Source organism: Sceloporus undulatus, chromosome 3 (genome assembly GCF_019175285.1).
Source record: "Sceloporus undulatus isolate JIND9_A2432 ecotype Alabama chromosome 3, SceUnd_v1.1, whole genome shotgun sequence".
Taxonomy (NCBI): Eukaryota; Metazoa; Chordata; class Lepidosauria; order Squamata; family Phrynosomatidae; genus Sceloporus; species Sceloporus undulatus.
This window is the reverse complement of record NC_056524.1, coordinates 169522026-169536722: the sequence shown is the minus strand read 5'-3', so window position 1 is coordinate 169536722 and position 14697 is coordinate 169522026. Positions and strand designations below refer to the sequence as shown.

The following is a 14697-nucleotide window of genomic DNA, read 5'->3' as shown; positions in this document are numbered from 1 at the left end:
ACCAGTGAAAGAAAATAATAATGGAATCAAGAACATTAGAAACCTTTCTTATTATGACTGCATCCTACATTATGCTTTCTTATGCAAATTACATTAATTAATAGCAAAAAAAAAGCCCTTTGGAACAACCCAAACAAACAAACCAAGCCCCAAAGTGTTAATCAAAACCTCCAACTCTCTAATCATGCTCGTTTGTTGAAAGAAAAGCTAAACATGTACCTCTGGATTTGGGAAGCCACATTTCTAAATACACTTGTTCAAAAGGAGCATCATTTTAAAGCCAGCCTGATGCCATCAGCAGCCACTCATATCTAAAAAAGCACTCTCCTCAACATCATAAGGGACCCTGCAATGGTTTATGGCAATGAACTATTTGTGGCTGACATCATTTCAAGGCTGAACATAATTTTTATAATGCTCTGCAGAAGAAATCAATTAAAATGTCGTTGTTCAGTAGAGTATCTCACGTTAAGACCAGTGTGCAAATAGATATTATCACCATAGCCTATCACTTGTCAAGACTGAGTCATTACCTTAAAAATAAATCAATAAGGGGAAAAAAGGGGGGGGATGCTTGAACAGATGGCCTTCTAATTTTTTTGGAAGTAAATGAGCCCTAAAATACAATTCAAACAAATGATGTACTTCAGAAATGGCTACACTAGTAATCTACAGTAAATTATCATACTATCTGCAAACTGAAACCATTGCCTCAGTTAAGAAAACACTTGAAGAGCATTCGGATGTAAAGACAAAGCATGATTTGGTGTTATGTGCAAGAGCAGGCTTGAGTTACCTATTCTTTCTTCTCCCCCCATTACATGGAGCAATTACTGATGATACTTCATTTGCTCCTTGTTCATGATATTGATTTGCAAGCAACTATCATTTCATGCATTTATATATAACGCTAAACTGAGAATGCCAATTTATCGAAGTTATCCATCCAAAAACATTTGACATTTAAACTATAGGATCCCAATGAAGGAAAAGCAATGGCTTAGATCACTGTTACTTCTGCCCTTGCTAAAATATCAAGTCACCCCAAAATAGCATGGTGACTGAATCTAAGGTAAAAGATGCAGTGTTTGACACAAATAAGCAATGGATTCTCCTCCAGCACAGTCTAGGAGTTAGTATATTGGATTGCAACTAGGACGACCTTAATTCAAATGTTCACTTGACTATTAAACTCACTGGGTAACCCTGTACCACTCATTACCTCTCAGCCCAACCCATTTCATAGGGGTTCTTCCAAAGACATGAAGAAAGCTGTGGAAAGCTGTGTACATAGCCTGGTGTTCACTGGAAACTTAACTCTTAACATAACCCTGAATTGCAAACCAAGCACACCCACTGTGCACCCCAATGTCACACTCAAAGAGCCCTTCAATCTTTTGAATCCCAATCTTGAAGCTTTAGCAGAGCTATCTTTTATTGTTATGCCTCATGGTTTGACCAAGAAAAGAACCACTTTAATAACCCTCCTCTCCAGTATGATATTTAACAAATACATTTTCTCCCATTATGGGCCATCAGTGGGTCATTCATGACTTGCTTGTGTCTGGAACTGAGCTGTGTCATTTACAGGGGCGAATGAGGACAGGCTCTGGCAAAGGACAGAGTCTCTAAACAAGTGGCCAACAAAGCTGTTCCAAGTGGTGAGGTGCCTTTTATATCTTGGCCCTTAAGAGAGGAGTGAAAGATTCCTCAGTGTCCCATAAGAACCTGTTTCCAAGACGCTTCATGGATGAGGTCATTCACATCCATTCCAACTTTGACTTCATACTGATTACAGAACCATTTGCATGAGCCTTTAACAGATTCATAGCTGTTATAAGCACCTTTCCATTTCTGGCACCTGAAAAGGAGGACAGAATCCTTGGCAGTGTGATAAGAGTGAGGTCTTCCCACCTGACCAAGGTAACCAGAGGCCTGGCCAAGCAGATTAAAAATGGAACCAAAACCTCATAGCAAGAGAGCAGGTGTATGGTAGCCACATGAGCTTCAAAAGTGGTGACAGAACGTCTACTGATCAAGCCCTCCCATAGTCTCCCCAGTACTGGATGACTGCCAATCAAATACACTGAGCTTTATCTAAGCAAGGCACTTGAGCATATAGTGGAAATTCAACCCCAAGGATTTCCATATCGTGTTTATTTATTTAGATTTATTTAGATTGTGTGTGTGTGTGTGTGTATCCTGAGACCCCTTCCTAAGATTTTTTTGTTTGTAATGAATATGGACTTCAAAGTATGATTTATTTATTTTTAAATCCACGTCTCTCCCTCCTCTTTCAATACAAACAATACATGCCTTCCCCAAGAGAACAAGAACCAAAAAATATTTGCCAGTTGTCTCAGTGGGAACTGGATTGCGCTTTGCTCTGTGTGTGTGTGTGTGTGTGCACGCGCTTGCCCAAAACAAGTTTTTATACCTTTTTCCAGCAAATACCATGGCTAGTTTCTTATGACTGCATTTGTACAAGGACGCATTTATGAACACTTTGGTAGTCAACGGACAATGCTTTGCTGGGAGTAATAACATGAGTTTTGTTTTGGTTTAACACATCATGTGCATTCGCAAACAGAATTGGCACATTATCAAATTCCTGCTCCTTACCTGAGCCATCAGGAATGGACCTTACAAACGTAGGAAGCATCTTGACAGTGGCTGTGGGGTTAAAATCCCTGGATAACCCATTCTTCATTTCTCTTCTGAAACGTCCCATAATATCCAGCAGAGTTTCATCAGAGAGTCGCATGGAGTACAAATATTTATCAATCTATAATGGCAGAGGGAAAGAAAAGAGCACAGATTTAACAGCTTGTATGATTTTATGTGAAGGAACTGAATTTTTTAAAAATCAATTTTAACTTTTTAAACTTACATTCATTATAATAACGATTATAATTATTTACTTGTTTTAAAAATATAATAGTAAACAAACAAAAAATCTTTTAAATTTTGATTTACACTTTGCTCCATCCCAGTGACTTACATGTGGCAAATATGTTAATCACAGGACTCCCAATTATATAAATTAAAGGCCATTTTGCCCTGTCACACCCTAAATCCAGCCACAGAAAGTTGAACAGAATTAGATGGCTTTACAGTTTTCTAAAATAATCCCTGAATTGAGAAAAAAGCAGCAACCTGAAAATGCTCCTGGTGTACTCTTCCATAGCTGATAAAAGATAAATTTAAGAGGATACTTCCTACTGATCTTCAAGGTCGTCATGAAACACAAGGATGGAGATTATCTCCCAAGATCTGCTAATTCCAAATCTGCTGGGGATTAGCAAATCATCAACACCACCTTGAAATGCGCTCAGAAAAGCAACAGACAGATCACACACTGTAACACCAGCAACACATGCTCTCAATAAGCAACTTCTTAACAAGAGGGCACAACATTTTGGTCTAATGGCTAGAGCCAAACATACAGAATTGTCTGGTATGACTCTGCAGGGTTTCAGTTACGACACCATTGTTTTTAATTCAAGATGCCAAAGGATAGAACCTGGAGGATTCTGCCAGTACTATGCTCTGCCAGTGAGGTATGGCTCCTTTGCAAGCTTCCACACATGAAAGCATGCTAATGTACTTTGCTCTAAAACTTGTGGAGGTAAAAATTGATAATGCCAAGTACAATTGTAGTTTTGCAGATATAAAAAAAGGATTTTTATTTATTTTTTTTAAAAAAATTATTCACCATAGAGCCAGCATGCTACAATAGTTTAAGTGTTGGACTGGGACTCTGGAGACCAGGGTTCAACTCGCCACTCAAATTGAGAAATCCAATGAGTGATCTTGAGCAAGTCACATACTATTAGTCCCAGAGTAAGACAAGGGCAAACCCCCTCTGAATGAATCTTGCCAAGAAAACTCCATAATAGGGTAAACTTAAGGTCACCATAAATCAGAAATTATTTGAAGGCACACAACAACAAATTCTTATTCACATCATAGGGGGTTTTTTTTATTCTAGTTTTCCTGAAAAGAAAGGAATGGCTTATCAATTACTTGGATTAAGGAATAGAGAGCAGGCTGATTAAATGTGCAGATGATACCAAACTGGGAGAGTTTCTAATTGCACAGAGAATAAGATTAAAATTCAAAATGACAGATCAGACAACTGGGCTAAAGCTAACAAGAAGAATTTTAACAGGGAGAAATGTAAGGTCCTACACCTAGTCAAATAAAATGAAATACACAGATATAGCATGGGAGACACCTGGCTAGACAACAGTTCATGTGAAAGAGATCTTTATTTAACATCTATATGAAGCCGCTGGGTGAGATAATACGGAGTTATGGTGCTGGGTGTTATCAGTACGCTGATGACACCCAAATCTATTTCTCCGTATCTCGTTCGTCGGCCTCGAATTCCGATGGCATCTCTTCTCTCAATGAATGTCTCCAGGCGGTAATGGGCTGGATGAGGAAAAACAGATTGAAACTGAATCCAGACAAGATGGAGGTGCTCATGGTAGCGGCCCCGAAACCAAGAATTGGGTTGCAACCTCCAGTCCTGGATGGGGTCACACTCTCCTCCAGCGACTGTGTTCGCAGTCTGGGGGTGCTCCTTGACTCGTCGCTCCTGATGACAAATCAGGTAAATGCGACGGTCAGGAGTGCCTGTTATCAGCTTCGGCTGATACGCCAGCTGCGCCCTTTTCTGGAAGTAAGGGATCTCGAGACGGTTGTGCACGCACTGGTAACCTCACGCCTTGATTTCTGTAATGCACTCTACATGGGGCTACCCCTGTGCTTGACTCGGAAATTACAGCTGGTTCAAAACATGGCAGCCAGGCTTGTGTCAGGTACATCTAGGAGGGACCACATTACTCCGGTTTTGAGGTCCCTCCACTGGCTGCCTATCAGCTTCCGGGCCCAGTACAAGGTGTTGGTTATCACCGTTAAAGCCCTAAATGGCTTGGGTCCAAACTATCTTAGAGACCGCCTCCTCCCGTACAATCCTCCCCGCGCTCTCCGGTCCTCTGGGAGGAACTTACTGCAGCCTCTAAAATCTAGGCTTGCCGCAACCTCCCAGAGGGCGTTCTCTGCTGTCGCCCCCAAACTCTGGAACGACCTGCCAGATGAGATCCGTCAGATAACATCATTAGACAGCTTTAAAAAAGCGGTCAAGACGGATCTCTTCCGACAGGCCTTTCCAGATTAACCATCCCGGCCCAGGTTCCCAGGTTCCCTGATTCCCTCATTCCTCCCGTGGCCCCATCTTAGAGATGGTTGAGGATCAACAGAGGGATATCAGGGTTTTTAGTTTTAATTGCTGTTTTTATCCTTGATATTGTATTTTTAATATGTTATATTGTTTAATACTGTCTTAAGGGGGGGAGGGATAAAGTGTTTTTAATTGTCATATTTTATATTTTACTGTTGTTAACCGCCCGGATTGGTTTGCCAGAGGGCGGTATACAAATAAATATTATTATAAATATTATTATTATTATTATTATTATCTTGGAGTCTTAGCAGACCACAAGCTGAAAATGAGTCAGCAGTGTGATTCAGCAGCCAAGAAAGCCAATGCAATTCTTGGCTGCATCAACACGAGTAAAGTGTCTAGATCAAAGGAAGTAATAGTACCACTGTATTCTGCTTTGGTCAGGCCTCACCTGGAATAGTGTGTCCAGTTCTGGGTACCTCAATTCAAGAAAGATGTTAACAAGCTGGAATGTGTCCAGAGGAGGGTGACCAAAATGGAAGCCATGCCCTATGAGAAGTGGCTTAGTTTGCTGGGGATGTTTTAGCTGATGAAAAGAAGGTTAAGAGGGGACATGATAGTCATGTTTAAGGGATATCATATCAAAGAGGGAAGAGGCTAGTTTTCCACAGCTCCAGACACTAGGACAAGGAGCAATGGATTCAAACTACAGTACAGGAAAAAAGACTCCACCTAAACAATGGAAGCAGAAGATGGTCACAGCTGTTTAACAGTGGAATACGCTGCCTCTGAGTATGGTAGAGTCTCCTTCTTTGGAGGTTTTTAAACAGAGGCTAGATGGACATCTGTTGGGGGTACTTTGAGTAGAGTTCCTACTTGGCAGGGGGTTGGACTCAATGGTCCCTGTAGTCTCTTCCAACTCTGATTCTAACTCATTCTGTACCTTCTCCAGTAACTGCTGAATAAGAGCAGGATGGGATGAACATTTTGGTCCCATGTCACACCACCATCAGTTTCATCTTGTCCTTGTTCTGAAGGCCCCTTGTGTCATTTCTCCTCCCCTTACCAGCTTGTCAGAAACACATACCACAGTCCAAGTTTCATCACAGGCTGCAAAGCTTGACCAGAAACTCCATTCACTTCAGAGCCATCTTTAGACACAGAATGGAGAAGAGACACACAACATCACTCCATTATTGGCAGGTCATGAAAAACCATAAAGGTTGTCTGGGCTGATACAGCTATACATTAGGAGCCTGTCTTTCTGTTCCATCCTGTCAGTGCAGCAATATTCCTACTCATCATACTTCTGGTTTTGTTTCTAGAGCCCAATTCCAATAATGCATTCCCAAATAGGTTAGAGAACAGCATCTCTTGATCTGAATTCAGACACAGCCAACTTGTAACAGCATAAGAACAGTTTGGAAAATTTGTCCACAGCATCCTCTCCAGTAGGGATAGGAAACCTTTGGCTCTCTAAATATTTTAGAATTCAATTCCCAGAACTTCTGACAGCATAACAAATGGTAAGAGACTGTGGGAAATGTAGTCCAAAATATCCAGAGGGCCACTATTACTCTGCTACATTGCAAATGTTTCCAGTATATAACTGTTGGATCACACATTGAGGCTACCTAGGTTGTCAAGATGGCTTGGATTGGTCCTTTTTAAACAAATGATAATAAACCCAGAATTGTAGAGCTATACTGTGTTTTCTTGCATGCTCTGGAAATTTTTCTCTTCCAATTTAGGAAGGAATTGTGGAAAACTTATGATGCAGATATTTGGAGGGCTTGCTCCTTTTGAAGCCACTGCTCTTAAACAAGACAGTTGGAATCAGTCAAAGCCAAATGAAAGAGGAACAGAAAAACTGTTTCCCCACCCCAGTTGGTCCATCTTGGTACAGTTCAACTTGTGTCCTCCTCTTCCTGTAGCACCAGTTCTATTATTAAGCAGAGTGAAGCAGTTGCCTCAAGTGGCAGCAGTGGCAACTTTCCCAACCTTTCTTTCCAAATGCCCAGCGATATCCATGTATGTTAGTGGGGCAATGAATGCATGCCAGGTTTTAATTTAACTTCAAATGAGCCATTCATGGTGCTGAATTCTATCTCAGAAATCAGTTCAGCACCTTGGACACTTCTTTTCCAAATGGAAAATTTGGAATGCAGTCACCACCCCAATGAAATGGAAGCAACTATGTGTGACTATGAGTGCCTCCCCACCACCACCACCACCATTTCCTTCATTGAAGAAAACTACACCACTTGTGGCTACATCTCCAATACAGAAATAATGCAGGTTGGTACCATTGGCTCAATGCTATGGAGTATTTATCTTTCCTGTCAGAGGGCTCTGGTGCCACAAATCTAAACTACAAATCCCATAATTCCACAGCAATGAGACATCACAGTTAAAGTGTTATCAAACTGCATTATTTCTGCAGTGCAAATGCAGCCTTGTACTATGTATTCCACCCACACCACTTTCTGTCCTGCATCACTTAAATTAGCCTGCTTCCCTAGAGGCAATAGAGGACACTGTCCCATTGCCATGTTGAAGGTTTGTTTCTGCATGTGCAATAGATAAGGGGACTCCATCTTGTCCTTTCTGACAAGCATCAAAATATCTTGCATTGACTCTGGGCTTTGTTAACCCACAAATTGGTTTTGTTGTGTGCCTTCAAATCATTTTCAACTCACGAGGTTTTCTGGGGCTGAAAGTATGTGACTCGCCCAAGGTCAGCCAGTGTGTTTCCATGGCTGAATTGGGAAGTGAATGATGGTCTCTAGAGTCAACGTCCAATGCTCAAACTACTACACCATGAAGGCTTTCTAATCCACAGTAGGGGAAGGCTCAAAACACACTGCAGAAATAATCCAGTTTGAGATGGCTCAGTGCTAGGGAATTCTGAGAATTGTAGTTTATTGTGGCACCAGAGCTCTCTGACAGAGAAGGCTAAATGTCTCACAAAACTAGTTCCCAAAACTCCCTAGCGTTGAGCCAGGGCAGTTAAAGTCTCAAACAGGGCAGTCTCAAACAGGATTATTTCTGCAGTGTGGTTTGGACCCAATGCTGATGGAACTTCAAGCAAAAAGTATGGATAACTGAAAGCAAGGTTTGAACTGTGAAAGAGCAGTGAAGTTATAGTATAGGCAATATTAACCTTCCATTTAAGGACAGCTTCTAAACAACAGCATGACACAGATGTTCCCCATACCAAACACACCAAGAGTGGGAATCGCACACATGTGTTCATCCATTCTGGAACCCTGCGTCAATCTGCACTTCTCCTGCAGTATTCATACTGTTTAAAGCTTCCCTAAAAATTAAACCTCAAACAGAACTAGAGCTTTAAATTGTATGATGGGTTAATGTATATCACGTCAGGATATACGCCAGTCAGCAGTTATACTAGTAGGCTATGATATCCAGTGTGGCTCAGCCACTAAAAGGTGATGAGAGACACATTTTACAAGTGGGATTATTGCTGTTATTTGCTGTCAGATGTGGAGAGCCAAAAATCATGGGGTCATGAGCTCTGTTTCTCTTTTAGAAAAGAATGTTCGCTTGTCAAGCACAGCTCAGTTTGTTCCTCTAATTTTATTAGGTCAGCCTTTTAACTTAGCCCAACTTCATCAGCATCTTGCATTTACTTTCCAGGCAAATGACCCATGACCATAATCCAGAGGACCACAAGCGGCACAAGTAGCATGAAGTCCCATCCCACTTCATGATCCTGTTTATAGACACACAATCACCAAACCATTACTATCCATTAAAAAACAACAAAGAAACATATTTCATTGAAAGAGAATAACACAGCATGTATTCCAGCTGTTTGCAGCAGTTGTTGTTTTTATACATACATAGCTTAATGCTCTGAGATTGCGCCCTGAGCTTTAATCTAAGATCTCCAGTACAACTTGCAAATGATATAAATAAATCATAACAATAAATACACTTCATGTGCTTATGTATGTACCTCATTTATACCATACTTTTCTATTGTGGACTTCAAGACTATCTGCCATGCAGGCACTAGACCCAGAGTTGCTTCACTTCAGCAGTACAGCTGCATCAAATGTTTTCAGAGTACTCTGAGAAAAACCAACCCAATAAAAGGCTTAAAATCAACAAATCTAAAAATCCTAGTAAAATTAGAAGCGTTTCATCTGGCCCCAAAAGATCAGAAGCTCAGTGCCACAAAGCAAGCCATCCTGATAAGAGAATTCCAGAACCATGCAGTGGCCACAGATAAGGTTCTCCAGTTACTATCTACCTGATCTCCAGGTAGGAGATCCTACATCAGAATGTCCTACATTAGAATATAATGCATAAGCAGGCTCATGTGAGAAGATACTCCTACAGCTATGGTTAACAAACTTTGGTCCTTCAGGTGTCTTGGGCTTCAGAAGTCCCTGCCAGCTTGGCCAACAGTGAGGATTCTGGGAGCTGAAATCCAAAACATCAGAAAGACCAAAGTATGGGAATCACTGTCGTACAAAATAGCTCCTAAGCTATTCCCAGCTTTAATAGTTCATGTCAGGACCTTGAATTGTGCTCAGAAACAGACAAGGAGAAAATGAAACTGTTTTAACACTGGGGTAGTATGTTGCTTTTGTCCCATCTCACACAGTGGTCTAGCTACAACTGTTCTCATATTTAAATGGTTTGTCTTATGTTTTTGGAAGGAGGATTCATGTCTTTGCACATTTTGTTAAAAAATGTACACTACACAGTGTTTACTTTTAAAGAAGTAGCAAAGTGGCCATCATGATAACTAGCAGAAAGGTGAAGTTGTACCTGAAGAGTCAGAATCCCTTTCTTAACACTTTGCACAGGCACCCATTGCAGCTTTGATGGGATCCCTGTTAGAAAAGGACTAGCCACTTGATGACTTGAAGGCACATATGTCTAACATCACAACGCTGTCCCTAAAATGCAGTATTTTACTTTTTCCGACAGAAATGTAGCATGTGGCAGATATTCCAGCATCTACCCTATCTCAGACCTCCAATCTGACTTGCTGGCATTTGTCGTGGATAATTTGCCAACTGTGCCTAATATACAGACCTAAACCTAGACATAATCTGGGCCAAAGGGGATACAATGGAGTTTTGATGCAGCTGGCAGCATATAACCTTTTGCTCAGTGGCCAGTAGTTAAATCCATGACCTGTATCTAACCTCTGTTTTGCCTAATAAACTCTCATTAACCTGATATATTTTTTTAAAAAAAGGTATTAACATGAATATTTGCACTAAGCAGAGGCACTACTATCATCACTTAGCTCAGAACTCCTCAATCCATGATAGGCCTGCAGACTGTACTGCAAAGGTCATAATTTCAGACTATAGTGTAGGATCCATTTGACTGTTTTTCAGTTCAATAAACAGGCAGATACAGGTGTGTTTTTTTCTATGAAAACATCTTCAGGGATTGTTAATACAGCTGGTAATTTTGGTTCATGTCAGTAAGAATCTACCAAAACTGAAGCCTTGAACAATGTAATAATAATAATAATAATAATAATAATAATAATAATAGCACACATCTTTTTATAAATCATCCAGGGACACCAAGGAGAAAGGAAAAGGCATCTACCACAACTGTTTGTTTTGCTCTAAGAATAAAGGTGGAAGATTAGCAGGACAGGAAAAGTCCCCAATGCTGAATTGCCCAGAAATTTTATGCAAGTCCTAAGAATTGGGAATTATTTGTGCATCAAAATTTGTCTCCTTTCAAAAATTAAGTGGCCGGGGGGGGGGGCACATGTAGTGTGGCAATATACTGAATGGCAAACTTACACTATGTTTATAAATATGTCTACACATGTTACAAATACTCAAAAATGTGTAGACCTCCAATCAGCCCATACATTTCTCTGCAAAGCATTCATGGCACTCCTATGGCCTAAAATGAGGCTGGAAGGTAGAACGCAAACTGTCTCCAACTTTGCAGAATGCCTTTTATCCAGGCTATCTTGGACTGTATCCATAACACACAATTATAGCACTTTGATACCACTCTAGCAGTCATGTATCCATCCTGTGAGATTTATAGTTTAGTGAGGTACTTTGAATTATCTGCTATAGGTTGGTGCTCTTAATTCTAATCTGCACTGCAGAAATAGTGCAATTTGACACTACTTTAACTGTCATGTCTAAATGCTATGGAATCCTGGAATTTGTTATCTCTTGTGTCAACAGAGCTCTCTGACAAAGGCTAAATATCTCACAAAACTACAAATTCCAGAATATCATAGCATTAAGCCATTGCAGTTACAGTGGTGTCAAACTGCATTATTTCTGCAGTGCAGATTAGAGCTAGGCAGATATCTAGGCACTTCATAAAATGCAAATCCCAGGATACCATTGTACTACACAGCAGCAGGTGGAGATGTCTCATCCACAGTGTTGCCGTGAGTCAAGGAGGACTCAGAGTCAGTTAACAACAACAACAGGCTTGTCCAGGAGACTCAACTACACAAACTAAATAAGGCAATGGCTTGGCAACTTCTACAGACAAGAGTAAAAGAGCTGAAGCCTGAAGAGTATTGAATTACCTCCTGTATCATTTACCATGTGATCTTACACAGCCTGAATGCCGGGTGAAATCCAACACTGCATCTGGCTGAATACAGCCAAGAAATGTTAAGTAGTCACCATCTAAATATTTATTTTTATTTTTATTTTTTGCATAGCCACATGGAATTATACTTTGGGAACAGATAGCTGTGGATAAAAGACTAAAAAGAACAACTGAGATACAGAAGGCTGTAGAGAAAGAGTACGGTAGCAATGTTGGTATTCCATATTTACAAGTGTAGAACTTCACTCGCCCTGTGATTTCTACACATACTTTCCCAGAAGCAAGACCCACTGGACACCTGGGGACTTACTGCTGGGGCAAAGAAATAGAATTGCTCTACATCAGAGATGGGAATCACGTGGCCCTCAAGATGTTGTTCTACTGAAATTCCCATCAGCCCCAGTCAGCATATCCAATGCATAGCACAACACAACACTACACTGCTACAAACCTAAACATACTTGCTTGGGAGTAAATCCCACTAAACTTAACTGGGCTTATTTATTTCTCAGTAATGTGATGTACTGGTTTCAGGGTTAGAGACCAGGATTTCAATTCCCACTCAGCTATGGAAACTCACTGGGTGACTTTGTAGACGTCACACACTTTCAGCCCCAGAAAACCTTGTGCCTTAGGGTGACCATAAATCATAAGCAACTTGAAGGCACACAACATCAACAATATCAAAGTGTACAGCCCTTCATAAAACCTGAACTCAACTTTTTTAGGGCTGTATAGGTCACACTCAACACTTTTAAACTGTGACCAATAATGTATTAGTAATCAATGGAGCTGTTGTAATAATGGAGTTGTATTCTCTCTAATAATAATGCTGTATTGCTACAATAAATTACCAAATGTATTGTGAGTGAAGCTTTTGTGGGTCAGATCAGATCATACATGCTCCAAGTTCCATCATTCATATTTAACTTGAACCTGAGTGAATCTTGAACCTCAACCAAAGAAACCCACTGGGTGACCTTAGGCAAGTCATACTCTCTCAGCCTCAGAGAAAGGCAATGGCAAAAACCTCTCTGAACAAACCTTGCCAAGAACACCTGTGATAGGCACACGTTAGGGTCATTAAAAGTTGGAAATGAATTGAGGGCACACAACAACAACAATGATGCATATAAAAGACTAGACTCCACCAACATCAGCTAAAAAGGTACCAATTTAAACCTCATCTCAGCCCAAAACACACAAGACACAGGCAGGGCTGGCCCAAGATTCTTAACTGCCTGAGATATACATAATGAAATAGCACATGCACGCACACCAAACACAGGGGGCATATTACTCTGGCATTTGAGACAGAAACATTTCACTCCATTCCTGTAAGTTTAAGGGAAAACATTAAAAATTCTGAAGAATTTACTCCTTTTTCATAATACTCAAAATCTGCTACCTGAGCCAGTTACCTCATTTGCCCAAAGGTAGGGCTGACCCTTGCAAAGAGCCTGAGGCAAGTCACTATCTTTCAACTTAGACTCTCACATAGAATATGGGGAGAATACCAGTGGCCTACATCACAGAGCTGACGTGACAATCTCTGAGACAATGTGCAGAATGGCAGAAGTATATCAGAAATGATAAATATTATTACTTATGAAATCCCAAAGAGTTACCATAGCACCGTGGTGATTTTAATGCAAAGCCCAGCTTCAGCTACCTAGATCAAGTGATGCAGATCTGCATCATCTAGTTTCTGTCTGGGTCTCAGTTGTCTATAATCACTTAGGAAAGCTTAAGGGAATGGGTGTGGGTGAGCTTGCAGCTCAGCAGGGGATGAATTAGAAGGCCTTTTGGATCTTTTCAGCTTCATAATTCTATTATTAACTCATCTCCATACACTTCTTCAGTATGCCCACTTCCTAGCCCCAGTCCCATCTTTCTGAATCTATTACTCTGAAAATATAACTGCCGTTTGGATAAATTCAAATCATTTACAGATCAAACAATCCCTCTAATTTTTAAAAGTGTACTTAGGAAGCAGCACAGGGATTCAATCTCCTTCCCCGCAAAAAAGCAACTGAATGGACTGTTGCTGTTGTTGTGTGTTTTCTGACTCCATCAGAGGGTTTTCTTGGCAAGATTTGCTCCAGGGGCAGGGGATTTTCTTTTGCCTGCCTTTGACTTCCCGCAAGTAACCCAGTAGTTTTCATGGCCGAGTGGGGATTCAAACCGTGCTCTCCAGAGTTATAGTCCAACCCCCAAACCACAACACCATGTTGGCTATGTTTAATGGGCTGCCATCCAGCATGTAACAGCCATAGCCTGGGGGTTATATCAAACTGCTATATATAAACAGGTTTGTAGAAGCAACATTCATTTTGAACAGATGCAGTTTTGCTGCTGTCTGGGAAACTCCATCAACAAAATTTAACATGTTACCAAATGGAAGTCTAAGCAAGCTAAGACTCCAGTCACATTAATCTATGTTGCTTGTATGCCATGCGCTTTGTATATGGGAGTGAAATACTGGAGAAACTGATCATACCCAAAGGAAAGGGAATATGTGGCTTCCAGATGTTTTTTGGACTGAAACGGCAATTAGCCCTAGCCTGCACAGCCAGTGGCAAGGGATAATGGGAACTGCAGTTCAACATCTGGAGGGCCACAAGCTCAATCCTGTCATTGTGGCCACAGCTAAATCAACTGTGAATGTACATGGCCACTTCCTCCAGCAACATCCTCCCTTGCAATGCAACATTTTACAATGTCACAGTGCAATGGGAGGGGTCAGTGCCGCCACCACAGTTCTTCTTTAAACCCACTCCTTAAGAGGCTTACACCAGCTACAAAAGCAAACAGCAAAAAGATGTAGACCATTGATGGTTTCTTCACATTAGCCAGAGCAGACCTACGTAGGTACAAATGAATTCCTCTTGAACTCTCAGGAGGATGAGTGAAAC

The 14697-nt window shown here is 40.9% G+C and overlaps 1 protein-coding gene across 1 annotated transcript in view; it reads right to left on the bottom strand.

Moving 5' to 3' along the window:
* LOC121925397 (hexokinase-1) overlaps positions 1-14697 on the bottom strand; it is a 57672-nt gene that overhangs the window by 37308 nt on the left and 5667 nt on the right. Inside the window, exon 2 of the mRNA XM_042457498.1 lies at positions 2623-2785. Coding sequence (XP_042313432.1) covers positions 2623-2785 — 163 coding nt within the window. The remainder of the gene's footprint in view (positions 1-2622; positions 2786-14697) is intronic.